Genomic DNA, 22500 nt, shown 5'->3' with positions numbered 1-22500 from the left:
GACCTGTGTTTTGTACCTGCCGGCCATTTTGCAACTAATGATACATGTAAATAATAATTACTATATTATCAGTATTCCAAGTAAAAAGAGAAAAAGATGGGGCATTGTGTTTCAAACCCAACAACACAGGATGTATCATGTTTGATTTTTTCAGACCCAACAGCCTTAAGCTCTTTGAGGTTTTGTCTCATTTAGTCAAATGCTCTTTCTTGTTTTAGTTCAAGGTGGCGAAGTAAATGACAATGCTTTAAGTGAGGTACATTGTACAGCTTTTCATCTAGATTAAGATTTTAATAACAGCAATATTATTAATTATAATAATACTTTTTTTCATTGATAATAAATAATTTTTCATAATTGAAACAAAAGTAGGTTACACAGACTAGGCTGCCTAGTTCATTTGGTCAAGAAGGTTTTAACCCCAAATAGATTGTGTTACTAGATTTTACTCTACTGCACTAACACCAGATGCTTTTACTCATCAGTTCAGGGCAGTTCAGGAGTCAATGGGTTAACAACCTCTTCCTCCGTTCAAAAACAATGTCCCCTTTAGAGAAGTACATGTACCACTACCGGTACTTACATGTAATAGATCATTTTACAGTTGTGTGCTTAGTTACCTGGCCTTTAAATAAAAGTGAGGCTGGTGTTGACTTTGTTATTATACAGCCCTCCCTCCTTTTCTTATGTTAATGATGTTTTGTGTACGAATTTACATGACAAAAGCAGTGAGGTCTGTATCATAACAAGGTCAACACCAGCCTCACTTTCATTTAAAGGCCAGGTAACTAAGCACACAACTGTAAAGAGGTCTATTACCATCCAAGTTGAGTTGATAAGTAAATACCATTGCAAGGACAACCAGTTCAATGCCAGTGCATTGGTGTAAATTGTTGTACATGTAGCTAGTATTACACAGCTTCTTGTTACTTTAAGTGACGTGAATCGAACATCTAAACTATGTGAAATTGTATTTACTCTTTTAAAGGCATCCGACTTTGTTAGTGAAATGACCAGATCAATTTTAAATCCTTCATCTGATGTAGTCAACAGGTACAGTAACTGCCTGTATGTTATTGCAAGGTTCTATACAAAACAAACTTACATGTTGCCTTCTTTGCTAATTATAGATCGAGCCACAGCTGTATAATTATATAACCTCTTGACTACCATGTGGCCCAGGTTCAATAAGCATTATTATTGCTGGACTGATCAGACTGAGTCACTGAATGCTATATACAGTGTACATTGTACACTGAGTTTGTTCTTGGGCTTGGCTTGATAAACTTAGGCAGAATTTTAAATTTTGCCATACAATTGCTGGAAGTTTACGCTCAGTCAGACGTGTGTCTGTGGGAATTAATTAAATGTAAAGACAACTGTAAGGGAAATTTAAACTTTTAGTGGGCAAATTCTAGTGCAGGCAGGATCCTCAAATTTTGTCAGTGTCACATAGTTATCCTTTGGTTAGCAACTTAAAGTTTACCATTCACATAATTATTTTCTACATTCAAGGTTTTCTCGAGTTACATTGTATGTTAATGCAAATCCCATAGAAACATTGTTTCATATTTTGGACATGTTTGCCTACCTGTCAAGATGGCTTCCAAAACCATGATAAGGCCTACGGTATTTACAAGAACTGTTGCAAGACAGTAGACCCCTAGAACAAAGTCAATGTAATGAAAAGACTGACTTTTGCAAACTATTAAGGACTGAAATGTCCATGGCACAAGATTTATGGTAAATTTGTAATAATTGACCTGCACTCTCTAGACACACTTTAAAAATGTTTCAAAGTTTAACTATATTTTTCCAGGGGTCCACTAACAGATGTAGGAAACTTGCCATCAAAGACTCCTGTTGCCGGTTAGATTACTTTCCTCATTCCATGTTGCCCTGTAACATTTAAATCATTAACTAAAGAGAACTTTAAAGTGCTACTGTGACCAAAAAATCAATTTTTATTTTTCTTCGATGGATTTCAAAACTACTGTATGTTAACTAAAGAGTAAGTGACTCAAGTTTTAAGCCTTGATTTAAAAAAAGACATCTGTTTATTACTATTACTAACTTCAAAATCTTGAGAGAGCTGGATCAAGGAGAAAATTACATCAAAGACCCACTTGTTTAAGAATGCAATGCTTGTGTACGCGGCTGAATCAATGTGCAGCATGGGAGTTTTGAGCTTTCAGACTTTTAAACTTGTGTTTTGCAGATATAAGCTGTGTTTACACACTGAAATTTTAAGCTAGTGAGTAAATAACATCACTTTTCCCAAGATCCAACCCTCTGAGGTTCAATCGATCAGTTTAGGACATAAGTAGTTCCAAACTTACACTCAAAGTAAACATCCTTTGGGTAAAAATCAAAGCTCATTGACAAGATTTGCTTGTCAAATGTTAAGCAATCAAACTTTCAAAATCTGAAGGAGACAAGAATTGAGTTTTTGACTGTACATGTAGTTAGCACTTTAAATTATGTTTAAAATACAATTCAAAATTGAAAATAAGCAGTTAAAGTGAACAACATTTCAACAACTCCGCCTAGTCCTCATTAAGTTCAGAGTGTATATAAAGCTGACAAGTCTACAGTTCTGAAGAAATACACTGTAAAAGTAACACAAAAAGTTTTATCACACAGGTAACTCTTAAAATAATACACCACACATTGCTGATTCTCAAGGAAGAGCTTGTCTTCTCTCACTTTGATTTTGTCCTTCGACTTTAATTGACTTGTGTACACCAGGCTAATATCTGCATTGATCTTTTGAACTGAGGTCTCCAAGCTGTTTGCGTACTGCGTTTGCGGATTTCTGATCTTAAAAGGGCAACACAACTATGAGACAAGCTCCCTCCCTTGTGAATCAACAATGTGTGGTGTACACAATGTACATTGTATTGCCAACACCCACATCAATGGATTGAAGAACGCAAAGGATTGGCAGGCAGAAACCATCTCAGAGGGTAACATGATATGGAAGTGGATGACATCACAAAAAGTTTTAAAATTTTAAGAAAGTGTATTTTGATTGCCTTATTTTTGAAACGTTTTTTATTAAAGAACTGAAACTGACTCCAAACAAACAGTGTGATTCAATCTGTGCAAAATTACACTTTGTTTAGATCAGTTTTTTATTGTTTTATGAATCCCTTTCTTACGTCACCAAAAAATAATAATTATTTTATCACTTATGTTACATATTTCGTTGCATTTGAAATACATGTAGCATTCATGACAATACATGTAATGTTTAAAGTATTAATGTTTTTAAACTATTAAATTTTGAACTCTTAGAAACATAATATCACGCTGTTTTATGTATTTTTACTCGCACTTGAAAATGACCTCTGAGAGATCGAAGTGTCATGACCCAGCTCTTATCGTTAGTTTTTATCATAAAATTGATTTGTAAGATACTGTATGACTCATTAAGTTTTTTTTTTTTTGTCAATCAAATAATGTAGTGATCTGGTACTAAATTTGTTTTGTACAGGGTCTAAAGGAAAGAATGGTGATCAACCTGCAACTGTTAAATTTATTGTAAGTATCAAAAGTTCACTTACACTGTATCTCTGTGATTTTTGCCAACATCATAATTAGGATTCTCTTGCTTTGCAGTAGGCAGTCAACATTTTCTCCAAGTCTTTAATAATAACTGCAATTTAGGGGAAAAAATGAATTAGCAGATGCTTTTCGTCAGGTGTATGTGCTTATTGAAACCCATGACATGCTATGGTCAACAAAACAGGATTAAATTATCTGACAGTCTGTAAATTGCTGATGTTGAGCATGCTTGATCAAGACAGATAGAGGGGTGCTGTTTATGTCTCCTTGAAAAGTTGGATTTAAAGGACACTGTTACTTTTGTCGCTAAGTGGAGGTTCGATGCCCAAGACATCCTGGAGCATCCACTATAGACCTCTTTCATAATGGCGGCCAAATAAATTATTCTTTTGTTTTAATGCTAATAAGCCCTACTAACCTCGCTACGACAAGCAAATTTCAAAAGAATATTTGTTTTTAAATGAGGGCAGTAGGTCTAATTAACATAAATACAAAAGAATGTAAAGTTGGTCGCCATTTATGAAAGTGGTCTGTTGGCAGCTGCACCAAGATGGATACTATACCCATGGCTGGCAAAACCTGACAACCTAGCCATGAGCCCCCATGCAGCAGAGAATATTGGCACCAATCACACTGATAAACAGTGGAAAGTAGATGGGAAGGGGTGGGGGGAGAGGAGGGGCAAAAAAACCACTTTACGCTCCACACAAAAGGCTCCTAGCTCTACAACCCAAAGCATGACGAATCTGTCATATGCGCAAATATAACAAATTCACTGACAACTGACTGCACCCTCTCCAAGTTGTTAACTCTGTTAAATTATTGCATTTAACCTCATTTGAACAGTTGTTGAGTTAAGGAGAAGGGTTTGGATTCATGCATGCTTTTTCAAAGTTTCATTAATTTTTGTTCTACAGGAAGATAACACAGAAGAACAAACCACTGCTGTTAGATCTTTACGATCAAGAAAGGTACATGTATTTTATATGGTCTCTTCTCAAAGGGAGCATGTTTTTTTAAAATGGACAAAGATGTTATTTCTTGGTCTCAATTGCAAGGGATTCCTCATTGACTAATACAATTGCTGTCACTGACTACAGCGTTAAAGGGAGCATAGCTTTTGAACAGATATTGGTATAGCTCTTTTACTCTGAAAAGGTTCCCCATTGACGACTTAATGGGCTAGTTTCGAATTGTGCAGCAACAAAAGAACAGAGTCGAGGTTCAGGGGAATAATTTGCATTTTCCTTTGTTTTGAACAAAACAAAATGCTAATTATTCCCCTGAACCTCGACTCCGTTCTTTTGTTGCTGCACAATTCGAAACTAGCCTATTCTTCTGGCATTAAACAGACAAATTACATGAAAAGTGTGTTAATACACATATCACCATTCACATTTGTTTTCATTTGTGCATCAACACTTCAGCTGACACTTACTCGCTGCTCTTCCCCCAGAGGGCTGATACCAAAAAATTGCCATTAACAAAACTTTCCATTACTTTTTTAAAAACTTTACTGTTCAGTTAAATCAAAGGGCAATCGGAAAGAATGCTTGCTGAGGTCACAGAGGATCACATTAGGGACCTGGATAGCACTAGTTACGTTATAGTTTTCTGATAAAAATAAACTTAACTTCTAAAATATTCTATTGTGATGTTTTTCAGAGGGATTTAGTTCAACTGGAACGATAACTGGTCATTTTACATGCATTCAGTCATTCAATGACTCTGTTGTTGCTTTTCAGAGAAAGGATGCTTCTCCAAGTATAGCTGATAAAGGCACAAGATCGTTGAAATCACGGAAAACAAAGGAAACTGATGTATCCCAATTGCCACCAACATCTACTGGAAAGAGAACAAGGTACAAGAGCACTGTCGCTTCGTGTTAAGATTTGAGATCATTGTTATTAACGTTGTGAAGTTATGAACGCGTGTTGTTGCAAATTAACTCACCACGTGCACGAGCGTCAGTATGCACAGGACAACCAGGTACCACGAGATACCCAACATTGGGAATTGAGTTTTTACTGGGTTGCCAAACCCAGTCGGAATCCCGGTTTCATTTCGTGGGTTTTTTACTGGGTTGCCCTATGGGAACCCAGTCGGAAAATAGGTAGATTTCCGTTTTAGTATTTTTTTCCGTGTCGGTAAAAGTCTTCCCTGTTACTCCCCGGGTGAGTGGTGCCTTTGTACATAGACCCTTCTGAGCGTATTTTCTTAGGATCGAGAGGGTAGTGGAAATGCGTAGATTTCTCTGGTGGACACAGTAGAATCATCAACTTAGCCTGCAATGGCGTCGAAAGTCATGCAACGCGAATGGCGTTTTAGTGGATCCTTAAACAAAATATACCCTTATGGAGCTCAATAATGGAAAGTCAGTTGGATAAACTAGGCATGAATCTCAAAAGCGACGAGTACTGGACTTCGACAACAATCTATCGCCCGTCGAGACGAAATCAAAGTGAGCAGTATTTACCTGAAGTACATGGTAATTTGACATAATTGAGTTTCTTGTCTTCACGCACGCAATGAAATAGGAAGAGGTTTTCACCTCTAAGAGCAAATATGTTGTTTGTTTCAATAAAATTTTCGCTGGAAAAGGATTCTGTGGTATTTTCTGGCTTTGTGGATTATGATATCATGTTGTGTATTGAATTTTCGAGCGTAAGGTTCAAATGTGATATGGGAGAAGTTTTTTAGTATTGCTCTGTAAGTAGGAAGGGTTCACAGGCCTGTTGGAAGCGTGCTTGAGTTTCAACAAAATGAGGCCCAAAATCAGTGAAAACTTGTGACGCAGATGAATAATAAAGTAGCTGCTATTTCCAAAATGATGGAATTACCTGGTGATAAATAACGTCGTACGCGTCTTGGAGAGTAAATTTTGACTTTGCATAAACAAGAGTTGAGCGATTGTGATCTTTGTTTTGACTTCGCTCATTTCATTGTCAAACTTAATAACACTTGACAGAAAAAGAAACTTACAAAAACCCGGTATCTTGCCATCATTTGACACAGATGCTTCACTGTTTGGCGAGTAACCATGCCGCGGTAACTTAATCACGGCGCCCGCTGAATTCCGGCCATGTCACTTTCGATTTTGCAATTTACTTGAACGTAGCAAAAATCTCCCAAAATGTTTGTCGCTGATCGTAACTTTTTATATTCTATATTCACGGTTCAAAATTAATGTTGTTTTCATGTCGTTAATATTTTATTCTCGATCGACCGTCCTTGGAACTTCCTTCTGCTCTTTCTGAAAACTGTGTTTCAATATTTATTTGCTTTTTCATCAATATTTGTTTTGCATAAAGCAAGCTACCAGAATCTGTACCTTGCTGAGTTCGCATTTGTTAGCGTTAATAGTATTTTCGGTCAGATGTTTCTGTTTTTTATGAGGGGTTTATTGTTTTGGTCTCCCATCCCAACACTAACCCCGCGAAACAGGGCTTGACTTCGGTGAAGTTTAGTATTACAAAGTTTTCGGATGCTCATAGGGCACACTTGTGGTGAAAAGAAGTTGTGAGGGAACTTGAAAGTTATCAACATGTCAGCCCAGAAGCCAATGTTTCTCGCTTCTCTTTTATTTGTTATTCTTCAGAGACTGGAATGCTGTATTTCAATACCACACAATTCAGTGCCTTCTGATTTTCTGTAGCACGTATCACAGGCAAGCCAGTGTATGCTTCACAGAAGCATCTAGTTTGTTATTTTTTTCCGTGTCGGGAAAAGTCTTGCCTGTCACTCCCCTGCTTAGTGGTGTCTTTGTGCATAGAGTCTTCTGTGCGTATTTTGTTAGGTTTGAGGGGGCTGGGGTAATGCGTAGTTTGCTCTGCACAATCAACCTGTAATGGCGTCGAAAGTCATTGTAACGCGAATGGCTTTTTAGTACATCTTTAAAGAAAATATACCCACATGGAGCTCAGGAATGGAACGTCAAGACAGGCGGTGAAACATAAAGATCTGGAATCTTAAAAAAGCGACGAGCAATGGACTTCGACAGCGTGAATCTTTCGCCCGTCGAGCCGAAATCAAAATATGCTGTACTTCTAATATTTCGCCAAGGTGGTGTTACGTACAACACTGAAACCAAATGGAAATTTCTCTGGTAACTTTCGGGTTCAACAAAGACAGAGAAGGAATCGAACACCACAAGTAGATCTGTGATCTCTGTTGTGTGTCTCACAGTGTTTACTGCAGTCGCATCTATTTAAAGTTTGCCTGTTTGTCTGGCAAGTAACATTCATTTTGTACTCAACTCTGCAAAGGTTAAAAAAAAATGGAAATGTGGCAGTGAAAAATTACTTGAATGAAAGCTTGTTGTCTCTTTTGTGGTTTATTATTTACGGTCAAGGTTCTTTCGAAAAGGGTTGAATGTGAACTGTCAGAAATTTATTTAATTGCGTATGCTTTGTGATTGTGTGTTTCGCTTGCACGCACGCAACTGAAATAGGAAGGGTTTCTTGCCTCTTATAGCAAATATGTTGCTTGTTTCAAGAAATGTTTCGGTGGAAAATATTTCAGTGAAATTTCCAGCTTTTGTAAATTTATCGTGTTGTGTAATTTTCGAGCTTAGCAAATTTGCATACATGTGCTGAAATGTGATACGGGGAGAATTTTTGTGGTAACGCATAAGTCACGAAAATAAACAGGTCTGTTGGAAGCGTGCTTGAGTTTCAACAAAATGACCCCCAAAATCGGCAAAAGATTGTGATGCTGATGAATAATAAAGTAGCTGCTATTACCAAAACGATGGAATTACCTGGTGATAAATAACCTTGTCTTGGAGAGTAAATTTTTGATTTTCCAGAAACAATGGTCAACCTCTGAGAGTTGGGCGATTGTGATCTTTCTGTTGAATTTGCACATTTCTTGACAAAATTTATAACAATCGAAAGAAAAAGAAAACTAACAAAAACAAAAACCCGGTAGCTTGGCATCATTTGATACAGATCCTTCACTGTTTCGCGAGTAAACATGCCGCGGTAACTTGATCACTGCGCCCGCTGAATTCGGTGTGCGATTTACTCGGTGCAGCCAGACTTGTACAATTACAACAAAACAACTAAAATCTCCCAAACTGTTTTCCGCTGATGGTAACTTTTTATATTCGTGGTTCAAAATTAATGTTGTTTTCATGTCGTAGATTTTGTTACCGATGGCAAAATATTTTATGCTTGATCGACCGTCCTGGAACTTCCTTCTGCTCTTCTTAAAAATTGTGTATCCATATTTATTTACTTTTACTTCAATATTTGTTTTGCATAAAGCAAGCTAACAAAATCTGTATCTTGCTTGGTTCGCATTTGATAGCATTAAAATAGAATTTTCGGTCCTATGCTTCTGTTACTGAGTGGTATATTTCTTAGCTCGCTCAGCTTTCAACTTTTGTTTACAAAGCTGCAGATGCTGTCAGTGCACGCTTACACTTGTGGTGGAAAGAAGTTGCATGATCAACATGTCAGCCCAGAAGCCAATGTTTCTCGATTCCCTTTTATTTTCTTCAGTCTCTCTGGGTTCAGTACTTTGCTAGTAACCACATGTCTTCTCAAGGGGCTATTTATCTAAGACTTCTACCATGGCGCTACAATGATAGACAATACCAAAACAATATCGTGTAATGTTAGACCTACATATTACGCAAAGACAACTGTCAACATGTCATCCCAGAAGACAATGTTTTTCACTTCCCATTTATTTTCTTCAATCTTTCTGGGCTCAGTACTTTGCTAGTAACCACATGTCTTCTCAGGCTATTTACCGAAGACTCCTACCATGGCACTACAATGATACACAATACCAAAACAATATCGTGCACTGTTAGAGCTACAGATTACGCAAGGACAACTTGAATCTCCTGGAAGACAACACACAGCTCAGTTGACATTATGGAATAAATCGCTGTGTTACTTCACTACCACACGTAAGCAATGCGTGTCAATTTTTTTTAAAGAGGACAGGAATTTCTTCTTTCTGACAAATGATTAATTAATAGGCCGGTAGCCAGGTTTTTAACCTCAGAAAAGGATCTGTTTCGTCGTACGAACGTGTGAGGACCTGTGAGCCAAAGGGCCTCTGCTGGTATGACTTCTGGTATGATCAAAAAGAAGACACAAACAGCAGTGATAAACATATTGAACTTGTTCATTTTAACTATGACTTGACGTTTCGTATGTGCTCTACATACATTTTCAAAAGTAATCGTTGAAATTTAAAACAGCTATTTATTTTTAACAAAGCGGATGAGGGGACTGGAACCTAGATTAAGCAAATACTTAACAGTAAAATATATAATAATAATAATTATAATATTAATAAAAACAGAAAAGATTAATAAAGCATCAGCATTTCACTTCCGACGTTGACGTTGAAAGCTGGCTCAAGTTCTTGAATAAAGAAGGTCTCTTTTATTTTACAATGATAGTCAGTTTTGCCCTTCGCTACTGAAAATATCAAAATGATCCCACTTGAAAGATTTTATACATCGAGTGGTATGACTTTTGGTATGACTTCTGAGTGACCCCCCCCCCCCCCCCCCAACTTGAAAAAAAATGCGTGGAACGCTGCACGTACCACAGGCAACCCAGTGTACCCTCACGGAGGGTCTAGTCTATTTTTGAACGCAATAACTACCTTGGAAGGGCCGATTTACACGGTACGATTTTTGGCCCAAGCGACAAGCTTACGACAGGCATACGACATGACTTACGACTGTCGCAGCGTTTTAAAACATGCTTGAAAATGCTACGACATTTTTTTTACGTACACGACAATCGTAAACGAGTTTTAGGCCTGTCGTAAGCCAGTCACATGCGACAAAAATCATACTGTACCGTGTAAACCGGCCCTAAGGGAAACTCTAGAAAATTCAGGCGTAAACCGGATTTTTGAATACATTACTTCAGCAATACAGGTGAAAACTTGATAGCCTAATGGGCAGAGCTTGGCAACAGAGTATCGTAGAAGTCATGGTAAATAAAATAGTAAATAATAATAAAGAAGACACAAAGAAGTAAATAAAGATTCATTGTTGTTGTTAGTAATGGGTCAGGGTTTCCTCTCATTACTGCATAAGTATGACGTTCATATCTACGGTAGTCTGAAATCTCAACATGATTCGCTCCGCAGTTCAAGTACATCTACCCAGAAACTTTCATAGGGCCGATTTACACGATACGATTTTGTTGCATGCGACAAGCTCACAACAGGCCCACGACATGATTTACGATTGTTGTGTACGTCAGAAAAAATGTCGTAGCATTTTAAAACATGTTTTAAAACGCTGCGGCAATCGTAAGTCATGTCGTAGGCCTGTCGTGAGCTTGTCGCATGCGACAAAATCGTATCGTGTAAATCGGCCCATATACGTTTTGTTCAGCATTCGCTGCATTAAATTGTCAATGACTGACTAATAAAGTTAATAAAAGCAGAGACTAAAGGCTTGAAAAAACTTAAACATCAAGTGGGGCCTATAGCTACCGTAAGAAATAACAGTAGCTATAGGCCTCACTTGAAGTTAAAGTTTTTACAAAATGCTACAGAAGGACAACATGCAACGATTGATTAACTAAAGGCTTGGTTATCATTCTGTTTACAGCAAACGAGTGCAATCGAAAGCACAATTTGTAACTCCGGCAGCTGGTCGAGGGGCAGTGGCTTACGGCCACACCCCCATTGTTACACCAAAGTTTGATCCCCGGTGAGTCGGAAATTTATTTACTTTCTGACATAATTTTGATATCATAATTTGTAACATTCCGATTAATCTTTATGTTCAGATTACCGCTGACGCCTGCTCTTCTTCGGGAACCCAAAGCTGGAGAAAGGTAAAGCAGACTTCGGTGACGCTGAAAGCCCCTAGTAGGGACTTTACGATCTACAACGGCGACGTCAACGAAAACGTCACCTCAAAATAGAAGTTTGCACTATCGTAAGTTTCTCGCGGTTAGGCCATCTCGTTCGCGTCGTGCAATGTGGGCGAAGTATCCTAAAAAATAAATTGGTACAAGCGGTTTCAGAGTAAAAATAGAGAATTATAAATTCACATTTGTGCGCTCGCGTTGTCGTCAAAACCTCAAATTTGGTGCTTTCACGTCGTCGCTGTGCAAAGTACTGCAAGAATATTTGCTAAAATGCGTGCGCACGTGCGGCACGATTACTTTTCCTCTTTTAACCAATCATATCGTTGTTTCGTGGCATTCTCGTTGACGACCGCGTCGTAGATCGTTAAGTCCCCAATAATCTACGACGACGACGTCGACGACAAAGCCAGAAAACAACGATATCATTGGTTAAAAGAGCATAAATAATCGTGCTGCACGTGCGGTACAGATTTTAGCTCATATCTTTGCGTTACTCTGCTTAACGACGACGTGAAATCACCAAATTTTAGGTTTTGATGACAATGTGAGCATGCAATTGCAACAGAGAACCATTCATTTTCTGTTTTCAATTTAGAACCGCGTACGACGTACGACATGAACGAGATGGACTAATTGTGAAAAGCTTACGATATTGCAAAGTTCTATTCTGAGGTGACGGTTTCGGCGCCGTCGTAGATCTTAAAGTCCCTAATGTCGAGCTGTAGGAAATAAATGGTTACTTGTCCTAAAATGTGCTACTCAAGCTGCAAATGCAAATGCATATACGCATGCTTTAATCAGTAGAGCTCTTTGAATTTTCATTTTATTTATTTGGTTTTTTTTTTGTCATTTAGAATAATGTCTTTAAGTGGCTCACCAATCGTCAACCATGGACCTTTGACTACAGATGCTGAAGTTCTTATACCTCTCGGAAACGGAAAGGTAATAATGCCATATTATTATTATTATTATTATTATTGTTGTTGTTGTTGTTGTTGTTGTTGTTATTATTATTATTATTATTATTATTATTATTATTATTATCGGCAGTACAAACTTGAGAATGCCTCCTCAAGTTGAAGCAGAGATACTGAAGCCCCTATGGCGTGCACAATGTCAGCTTTGATCCTAAACTATTGTCGATTACCTCAAGCTTTGTAAAGGAAAAATGCACTCTATCAACTATTAAAACATTATGAAAAAGAAACTTGAATAACCGTTCAATGTGCTAGATATGACAGATTTCTGCATTCCAAGCAAGACGTTATCCGTCCTTTGTCTTCCCACCTATTGCCCTGCACTATCTGCAGTCTCTCTTGAGTGACCTGAGTGAACAAACATTCATGATCACATTCAATTTGTAATGAATGGTATTTATAGTTGAGGACGTGATGACGCATTTCCCATCTCAAAGGCGCGTACTTGGTTGTCTATTCTTCTTTTTCCTGTCCTCGATTGATGATCTAGCGGCAGCTCGTCGCGATTAACATCGCCGCCTTCTTTTACTGTTTTTACATGTACTTATCCACTCCCTCGCCTCAATTCGATTGGCACCGTCCCAGACGGCGTATGCTCTGTCATTCTTGTACTCCGTCTTGGGTGTCACTGATGAGTACCACATGGAGCGCACATCGTTTGAGGTCCAGATTACCCATTTGTTCAAAGAACAGCACTTTCGGAGCTGCATTGTGCGTTGCACTGAATTTTTATTTTGTGCTAGCGCGCTACAACCAGTGATTTTATGTGGGTCACTTTCAAGTACCTTGCCTTGGCCGTCGTGTGAAATGGCCCATCCCAGGAAAATGTGGTTATGAAATCACTAAAAAGTTGCTTAATTTCTCAAATTTTCTCTTTTACCTACGAATTATTCTTTGCAGACCTACCATCTTAACACTGCCTCGCACCTGAGCCCTTCACAACCTGCTGTGCTGGATGATGCAGCGAGAAGAAACGTTGAATTGCTCCAGGTTAGTTGGCAGTTCAGATTGATTTATATCGAGTAACGAAAATCAATTTGCGTCTGCTTTCATTTAGTTATAGGGAGCTTAAGCACGCGCGTTTTTGAGACGCGGACGACAACCTGAAGTGACCTGTTTTCCCTTTTAACTGGTCTTCACACAACCACATTTCATTGTCAAGTTTCTTTTCTCCATTAGAGATGATTAGTATAAAAACCTGGGAGACACCAATGTCCTGGCACGCGAAATTTTCTCTTCCCGTTGCCGCCCGCGTCTAAAAAAACGCGCATGCTTAAGCTCCCTTATGTCGACTAGAACACTTCGCTCATTGATTGGCTAAAAAGAAACTTACGCGCCACATTTATAAAGTTCATTCGGTTTCGTCGTTTTCACTACCATCATTCATTAAGCAGTTTTAGATATGGCGACGGCTACGGGAACGACAACCCCGGAAAGCAATGACATTTAACAAATTGATGTCCTGTTATTGATCGCGAATTTCGTCATAACATTGTCAAAGTAGCTGTGGATCGCCGAGTGGATCCGCAGACTACTTTGAAAATGTTATGAGGAAATTCATTGTCAATAACAGGACAGACAAATGAAAAACTGACATCAATTTGTTTTTTACAATAACAAAAAGGCAGAGAGTCAAAATTAAGTCAAAACACGAGAAAAACGCCAGACAAAAATGCGAGAAACTTCAATCTGACGCCAGCAATATCGCGTCATCCTCGCGTAAATTTCCTTGCCGTACACTGCAAACAGTTATGTGAGGTTTTGATGACAACGTTAGAGTGCAGCAGTGAATCTTTTATTCTCTATTGAATACTTCGTGCGCACTGTTAACCGTCAACAAGATGCAATAATCACGAAATTATTGCGATAGTGCGACGTTATAGTTTGAAGTATCGTTTTCGTTGCCGTAGCCGTTTCTTAAACTCTCTATTATATGCCGGCAACGCAAAAAAATTGACAAAATTGTTCCTTGCAAGCTGCTCGAGCGCGTTCAGACGATAAAAGATCATTTTCCTTCGTGTATACCTCAGTTACCAAACAATGCTTATGCACAAATCACTTCCCTTTTTTTCTTTCAGCAAAAACTGGCTCAGTTGCTTGTTCTTCCAAATCCAGTGCACAAGAAATGAAGAGTTCCCATGAAGGAACTGTGATGGACTTCCAGTTTTTTTTATACCTTGTTTAAATTTTAAAAATAGCACCATAGGAAAGTACTGTTCAATAGCTTTCACTAGAATGGTCACACTTACAAATCGTTTGGCGTATACGCCGCCGCTAATTTCCGTTTAGTAAACGGTCGTTGCCATTTGTGACGGTCGATGCCATTGTTAGTAACTAAGCCTTTCGTCAGAAATTGGACCTAAAGTGGTTGAAATTGCAACTAAAGGTCATTGTTTTATCTACTGATTTAAGTCTAAGCACCCATTTTTATTCGCGGTTAGCTTCTAATGAATTGTTATACTGGTTCATACGTACGACGCAAATGCAAATGCAAACTCTCTTTCCCCAAACTCCAGACAAACGCAAGGAAAAGTAAGACACGCAGGGGCAATTCAAGTCCTCTTCCGTTCCAAGATGGTGGACAAGAATGAACCTGTGTGCGTGTGTGTTGTTTTTTTTTTTACCTTGCGTTTGCGTTGCGTTCCCCGGTTCACACGTGTGAAATGCAAACGCAAGAAAATGGAGAATTTTTCATTTCCTGCGTTTGCGTTTACATTTGCGATGAGGTAGTTCACACGTGTATTTCCTTGCGTTTGCGCATGCGTCGTACGCTTGAACCAGGCTTTTGGGTTACCTTCATTTAAATACTTTAAAAATTGAATTGCTTGGAGCGGTTATCTCGATAGTCTAGTAGTTAAGTGCCTTTGCTCTTCAACCACTGAACCGAGTTCGATATCGTCCACCCATTTTTTTAATAAAGTTCTTGCAAATGACAAACTCAACAGTGAAAATTGTTCTAAGTGTCGTCCAAATGGCAACGACCATTTTCGAAACGGAATTTTGCTACACCGCCCGGCTTCTGTGCCCCCTCCCCCCCACCCCCCTCTTCCTTCCGAGGGAAGAAGGAGGTTCTCCAAAAAGCCGTTTAAAAGGAGGAACAAAAACTTCCCTTGTTCCCGCCAGATAATTACCTTTTGCGTATGATTTTTTTTTCTTAGTATACGTTGTTCCGTTCGTGAGAATATTTTTTTCCGAACACAACCTTCTCCTTTTTTTTTCTTCTTTTCATTCTTATGGTTTAAATCTCCAGAAAAAAAGTGAGGCTTGCTTGAATACTTTTCCTGTGCTTATTCGTGTATTTTTTCCTCGTAATTGCCCCCTCAAAAATAAAATGGTCTGTTGCGAAGTTGAAACGGTTGCTATTTTCCCAAACAAACATTTGTTAGGGCCGATTTACACGGTACGATTTTTGTCGCATGCGACAACGGCTTACGACAGGCCCACGACATGATTTACGATTGTTGTGTGCGTCAGAAAAAATGTCGTAGCATTTTAGAACATGTTTTAAAACGCTGCGACAATCGTAAGTCATGTCGTAGGCCCGTCGTTGTCTCATGCGACAAAATTTTGTAAACCGGCTCTTAGTGTTTCAGGCTTAAATCGCTAATCCTTAGAATAGTGATACTAGACTTTGCCTTGTTTAAATATCATCTATACATATTATCTGTAGCAGCCTTGAGACATACCCCCAGTATTTTTAACCTTTCTAAAACAACTACACCAGACGCTGCTCGCCTTTTCTGTGCCATTTTAAATCAATTCAGAACACAGTTAGAAAGGTTTGTCGAGCAAACCGACCAAAATATTTTTCTTAATAAAACATGAAAATCTCAACCGAGAGAATCTCAACTTTAAAAGGGTCTGAATTGGTCGTGTATCGACGAAAAAAGGGTTTGGATTGGTCCCGTGTCGGCTTAAAATGTGTTCGTATTAATCGCGTGCAGACGTGAAAGGGTTCGTATCATTCGCGTGTCGACCTTAAAAGATTTAGATTGGTCGCGTGTCAACTTGAGAAGGAAATAGCTTGGTTGCGTGTAAACCTAAGGAAGAATTGCAAGGGTCGTGTGCCTACGCGTAGGTTAACATTTGACTTGATTTGCATTAATTGTTAATTTCAGTTTACAGTATCCCCAATTAGTGATCCAGCGCCATAACGACTAGATACTTAAATAAAGTTCCTTTTAAAATAAAGTTTCTTTCCTTTCTTTCCTTTTATGCTACAGTGAAACCACCATTAAGCGGCCACCCGCTATTAAGCGGCCAGTAATGAAAGTCCCGAAATAAATGTAGAATAATATTGTAAATCAAACCTCTATCATGGGGGACGAGTTCACTCTCTTGAGTGCATCGTAGGTAATTAGGGCAAGATGGAGAGAAGAAATTCAAAGGTTTGTAAGGAAGTTCAAAACGATGAAAAGTACTCATGACATGCAATTTTGGGTTTTTCATTTTCCAAAACAGAAGATATGCGCTCAAAGGTGCGGCAGAATTTATTTGGAGAGAATGGCTATTGTAGAAATCATTTTATTAAAAAGAGTTTCTGTCATACATTTCCTGTAATTCCAAAGGCACAAAATTACGGAGAATATATGGAAACAAAATAGCAATATTTAGGAATTCCAAAGAACGGATACCAACTCTAGTTTATCTCAGTTGTGAACATGAACTTGTTTAGTTTATGAAGGCGAAAGTCTATAAAGTAGAGTCATGCATAGCATATTTTGCTTTGAATTTCAATTCTTGGATTTCACGTGACGTCACGGCCGCCATGTTGGTGTCCCCAAACAATAAAATGGCGTCCATGTTGGTGTCCCGATCCAATCCTCCGGGATTTGAAAGCTATTATTATGCTAACGTCTTCTTTTGTTTTCGTTGAAAAACATGGCTGTTGATCACGTGAGTGAAAATCCTTTGAATTTCCCGCCATGTTTCCCTGATTACCCATGATGCAATCAAGAGCGTGAACTCGTCTATAAAGCGTCCACGGCCACCTTTTGGCCGTCCCGATGCATGAGAGTTCTCCTATTGTTTCCACCTAGTTTAATACACTTAAGGATGCTTTCCATTTGACAGAACTGACCGGCCAGACCGGGCATTTGGGGCTAACTCCACAACGTTTTCAAGTTAACACACTTCGAGGATGATATATATACTCCTCCAGAGCCGATACGAGGGATTATCATTCACTGAGAGGTCATTCAAGTGTTCCATCAAATTGTTGCATTTTCCTTGCAAACTGACCGGTCTCACCGGCCAGTTCTGACAAAAGGAAAGCGCCTTAGTTTCGCTTTTCAGCGACAGACTTCCTTGAAAGGATTTTTAAAATTAACTATGGACCCATAATGCAACGTTTCATTTACGGACATTGCCGCCTTTTCCGGTTGTAAAATCATGCAACTCAGTTTACGCCATAGTTAAGATTGTTCATGTTAAATTGGGAGAACCTCATCTCAACAATTTGAGGAGAATTTGTAATTTTTTTCGAATAGTACGGTATTTTTGTTCGGTATCAGAGCTTTCTCTTGTGCGAAAGTTGTCAGAAGCCTTCAAAGGCGTTTGTTTTGGAATAAAGTGACGTTTTTACGTAAGATTATGCTAATTTCTGACGAACCTCCATTAAGCGGTTACTAGCCGATACCCCGAAGGTGGCCGTTTAATAGAGGTTTCATTGTGTACTCGCAAAAACCAAAATGAATAAAATAAAGTCGACTTTCTTAACTGAGGCTCTCGGCTTGGATACATGGTTTAGTATATGTTCTTAAAATTTTATCTAAACTCAGCCTAGACGTCTCATAAGAAAGGTTTGTATAAAAAAAGGTGTAGCTGCCGGAAGACGGGAATCTAGTGACGTTTATCTAAACAGAGCACAGCTATAATTAATAATAATAGTGAGGTAGAGTGAGCAAATTTTCTCATTTTCTGACCTGAAGCAGCTTGTTGTCTGCAATTACCAGAATCTAGGGCCGGTTGATGTTTAAAAAACCGTGCAATTTCATTTTGGTCAGTTCTTGCATATGAATGTCGTCCCGGCCGTTGTCGAAAAAAGAGAAGGAAACAAGAACAGGGAATCGTATCGTTTATCGTCAAGCCAACTGACGTTTCTTCTATAAAGTTATAGAAGTAAAGTGATTGACGGATAAAACCGCCGTCTTAGTTAGAACATGCTTTCAAATTACCAACTCTTAGTCTCTTTATTAACGTATCTAACGTGGGTGGGATATTGCATTAAATGTGTCTTGTCTGGCGTAAAACACTGTATTCCCGCAATAAATCACGCTTAACAACAAGGTAGCCCACACATGCATCGAAACTTGGCTGTGATTGCCAGACAAGACAAATTATATTTCACAGGTTTGATAACTAAGAAAATACTCTCTTAGTTAGTTCACACCTACAATCGTCCGTTAGCTCATTTATAAGGAAATCAAAACAAAACAGAAACGAGGAAAAGCTAGGAAAGGCCATTCTCTGTTTTTTTTCCTCCTTGTTACCGTCGTCCGACCGACCCAAGTCAAATGCAAAGCTTACACTTTTTAATTACCACCAGTATTAAACTGCCGGAAAGGTTTGTAGCCACCTTAAGGTGACTTAGTACCTTGAGAGTACAGTCGTTTTAGATCTTTGATTCATGGCTTTTCTTTTTGAGCAAAAAATGCGGTCACCTCAAAACGCAGACTGCAGACTGTGCAGACCGTGCAGATCAAGGGTAAAATATGGCGGTCACCCTCACTATTATTGAGAGCTAACCGTAAACAGGCTATCCTGAATGTTATTTAGGCCTAATCAGGCTAACCTGAATGTTATTTAGGCCTAATTCAGGCTAACCGAATTTTCATTTTACAGACGGTCTGCACAGTCTGCAGTCTGCGTTTTTCAGTGTCCCCAAAAAATGACAGAAGTAAATATTTGGTAGAGAATGTGACAACATGACGATAAAGTAAAACACTTCAAAAATTTCGAAGTCCACCAAAAACGGCCTATAAAAGTTTAGATCTTGATTGTTACGATCTTCTGGCGACGAAGTTATGTTGAGGCTCGGTGGCCGAGAGGTCCCCGTTCCTAAATTTCAAATCTGTCAAAGTTTTGAGGAGTTCACATCTTCCGGTAGGAATTTGATGTTCATATCGGACCATAAACCGGTTATGCCATGTTGGATTGTCTTGCTCATATAAACGTGGTCCCAATGATTCTGTCATCGCAACGTACTTTAGTGTAATTTGAATTTGGATTTCAGTTTCTTAACCAAGGCATATTTTTGGCGTGGTTAGCCTGACGTACCGTATATTTTTGTCCATGCCAACATAGGTAACTATGATCTGTATGATGCCAAGGGACTCATCGCATGGCCAAACTCGTCAAACGACGCGTTTGAAGTACCGCTAAAATTCAAATGATGGTTCAAGTTGTTATTTTTACGAGATATGAAAACTATTATCAAAATGAAAAATTGTGCTTCTTGTGTGGTATGCTTTAAATACATTTTCTTTTCCGTCCTCTGCGGAGTAACAAAGGAATGCGAAATTACCAAATGTAGGTCATTTGAGGACGGCGTGGAAACTACAGCAGCTAATCCCGACCGTCTTGCTATCTCTATATTTCAACAGCGTTCATACCAAACAAATCGTCATATAGATAAAATATCTCAGATATGATTGGAGAAAATAAAATGATTCCACGGAGGACTGAAAGAGTTCACCGCGTGCACTCTGCACGCGGTCAGATTAACATCTCGTGCTGGCTGCAGTCTTGAAGCATGTGTGGTGGTGACCTTGATCGATAGCGGTTTATCTCTTTACCCAATATGTCAAATTTGATTGGTCTTGCGAGCATGCAAGCTGCTTTTGCGGTAATACGTAAGTTATTTAAGATTTTAAAATGTTTTTGCCAATTCTGTCCCCTGTCACAGAAAAACTCAATTTGTTTTTGCCAATTTTGTCCCCTGTCACAGAAAAACTCAATTTGCTCTGGACTTTAGAAACCGGGCTTCTCTTTAATCTCCGAAATTAAGACAACAGTTCAAGTTTGCAGTTGAAAGCACATAGCAAAATTATTTCCGTGATTATTTCAAACCAACCCAGTGCTAACTTTTTTGAGTCAAGAAGAAAAAGTCTGCCCTTTTCTAAACCGAAGGGAAATCAGCTCGATAAAATTTTGTTTTTTGTCTGAACACATTAACTATGGTCTGAAAGATATTCCGCGAAGCTTTAAATTAACCACAAATATTGCCTTAAAAAAATAATAATAAAAAATAAGTTTGGGGTATCAATTTTTCAAACCTCGTGATAACATTTTAAGGGTTATCAGTTTTTACGCAAAGTTTGAAGAAATGTGGTAATAGAATGTCTCATCTGGCAGTCAATTTTCAACCCACACAACTGTGTGCCTATTTTTAGCCTTTGTTATTAATGTTTCCATAAATGACGATCTGAGGGGGTCTAGCAATTTGTTTCATATAGCCAGTATTGTGGTAGCTGATGCTCACAAGCCAAACAGAATACGTTGTATAATGTAATGCCAATCACCAAATAAGGAAAACCTAAGATGAACAATATCTATTCTCGGCCAGTCAAGGCTTCAGATCCTGTTTTCGTTGGATTGAGTTAGACGGTGAAACTCGGTAGAGTGAACTTAGACCCTCTTAAAGGTATGTGAGGAACGAACTTTTAAGCTTTTCTAAACCAAGCATTTTTCTTAATTTATAACATTTATTTCGTCGTCCAAAACCAAAACTTTAGTATTTTGACTTAAAACCTAGTTTTTCGTCAAGTTTAAGTACACGCGAAGTGAAACAAACGTCCAAATACTCTTTTTTACGCTCCAAAGTTCCAATTTTTTAGACGCCTTAAAAAGTTCTTATTGTGCTGTACATACTGCGAACAATAAGATGAACAGGTAGCAGAAAAGTTCCGATAAAATAAAAACGCTAGTCTGAACTCGGATACCACCAAAGCGTTTCTCGATATAGCAGAAGATCATTCTAACGAGATAGGAAAAACTTAGTCTAAGGACACTAGATTGCCTTGCTTTTCATTAAGATAAGGAAAGGCTTGGTTAAATTAAGGATTCAAACCGCCAGAAATTGAATTATCATAGCACTCGAATTTGATTTGAAGACCACCCGAGAATCGAACGCCAATCGCCCGTTTCAATAAAACTTTTCCCGGCTCCAACAGTCTAGAGGTGACAGAGGTTTATTTTTGGATTAGGGTGTTTGCAAATTTGATCTTTCCGATCTTTTTAGGCTGGCACGAAATGTCATGGAGATCAAATCCTTTTAATCGATAAAAGGAAACTCTTAAAACTTTAATGGTTCTTAGCATTGTACTAAAGGAGAAAGATTGATACTCTTTCCTTCAGATTCTGAGCTCAAAACGAAATTTAATTGAAGCAGCGAAACAAAACTCTTATTATTTCACTGAGCTTTTGTTTTATGAAAAATTTCAGCGTTATTAACCCTTTAAGCCCCGAGGGGTTCCCCATTGACGAGTAAAATCGTCTGGCGTTAGACAGAGTAAAATCTATAAGTGCCATTTGGCACTATCGGGGCTGAAAGGGTTAAACGGGGACATAGTTTCTTCATGCTGTTAGCTTAACCCTTTAAGCCCCGAGGGGTTCCCCATTGACGAGTAAAATCGTCTGGCGTTAGACAGAGTAAAATCTATAAGTGCCATTTGGCACTATCGGGGCTGAAAGGGTTAAAGACAAATTAAAACGAGCGGATTTGATACCACACGGCTGCATCAGTTCACATTTCACAGACTGAAATAAGCTGAGGTAAAATTTAGGATAAGAAAACATATCATGTATTTCGTGACGGTACAAAGTTTCAACAGCCCCCCAACATATTGTTTATTCTTGTTAAAGAATTTTTTACAAAAAGCCAACAAATTAATTGAATGAGAGGCATAGCTGGCTTGAATACGCCGGAATCTGTGCGAGGTCGTTTCCTCTTGGAATCCCTGAAGCTAGATTGAAGACAATATTCATTGATTCAAATTAACTTACACCGCCGCGTTGAAATTTCACAACAACGGCAGCTGGCCATTGAAAATAAATCATAAAACTATCATTGTAAAATGATATCACACCACAACTCG

General features: G+C 38.6%; 2 protein-coding genes and 1 long non-coding RNA gene across 3 annotated transcripts in view; 2 read left to right on the top strand and 1 right to left on the bottom strand.

Moving 5' to 3' along the window:
* LOC138028271 (uncharacterized) overlaps nt 1–5658 on the bottom strand; it is a 6057-nt gene extending 399 nt beyond the window's left edge. The window contains exons 1-4 of the long non-coding RNA XR_011127605.1: nt 5521–5658; nt 3567–3658; nt 2340–2425; nt 1592–1663 (exon numbers count right to left, since the gene is read on the bottom strand). This is a non-coding gene — a long non-coding RNA (uncharacterized lncRNA). The remainder of the gene's footprint in view (nt 1–1591; nt 1664–2339; nt 2426–3566; nt 3659–5520) is intronic.
* The window catches only part of LOC138028268 (borealin-like), a 17948-nt gene extending 2192 nt beyond the window's left edge, over nt 1–15756 (top strand). Inside the window, exons 4-14 of the mRNA XM_068875743.1 lie at nt 219–256; nt 989–1053; nt 1820–1869; nt 3497–3543; nt 4485–4538; nt 5313–5428; nt 11162–11263; nt 11343–11390; nt 12281–12368; nt 13304–13393; nt 14482–15756. Of these exons, the coding sequence (XP_068731844.1) occupies nt 219–256; nt 989–1053; nt 1820–1869; nt 3497–3543; nt 4485–4538; nt 5313–5428; nt 11162–11263; nt 11343–11390; nt 12281–12368; nt 13304–13393; nt 14482–14532 (749 nt within the window). The 3' untranslated portion in view covers nt 14533–15756. The remainder of the gene's footprint in view (nt 1–218; nt 257–988; nt 1054–1819; nt 1870–3496; nt 3544–4484; nt 4539–5312; nt 5429–11161; nt 11264–11342; nt 11391–12280; nt 12369–13303; nt 13394–14481) is intronic.
* Nucleotides 15757–21010: 5254 nt separating this feature from the next.
* The window catches only part of LOC138029712 (alpha-1A adrenergic receptor-like), a 22391-nt gene continuing 20901 nt past the window's right edge, over nt 21011–22500 (top strand). The window contains exon 1 of the mRNA XM_068877465.1: nt 21011–21047. The gene's annotated coding sequence lies outside the window, so the exon portion shown is untranslated. The remainder of the gene's footprint in view (nt 21048–22500) is intronic.

The sequence above is a fragment of the Montipora capricornis genome, chromosome 13, assembly GCF_036669925.1.
Source record: "Montipora capricornis isolate CH-2021 chromosome 13, ASM3666992v2, whole genome shotgun sequence".
Classification (NCBI taxonomy): Eukaryota; Metazoa; Cnidaria; class Anthozoa; order Scleractinia; family Acroporidae; genus Montipora; species Montipora capricornis.
The sequence above is the reverse complement of the archived record's forward strand: the minus strand, read 5'-3'. Positions and strand labels throughout refer to the sequence as shown.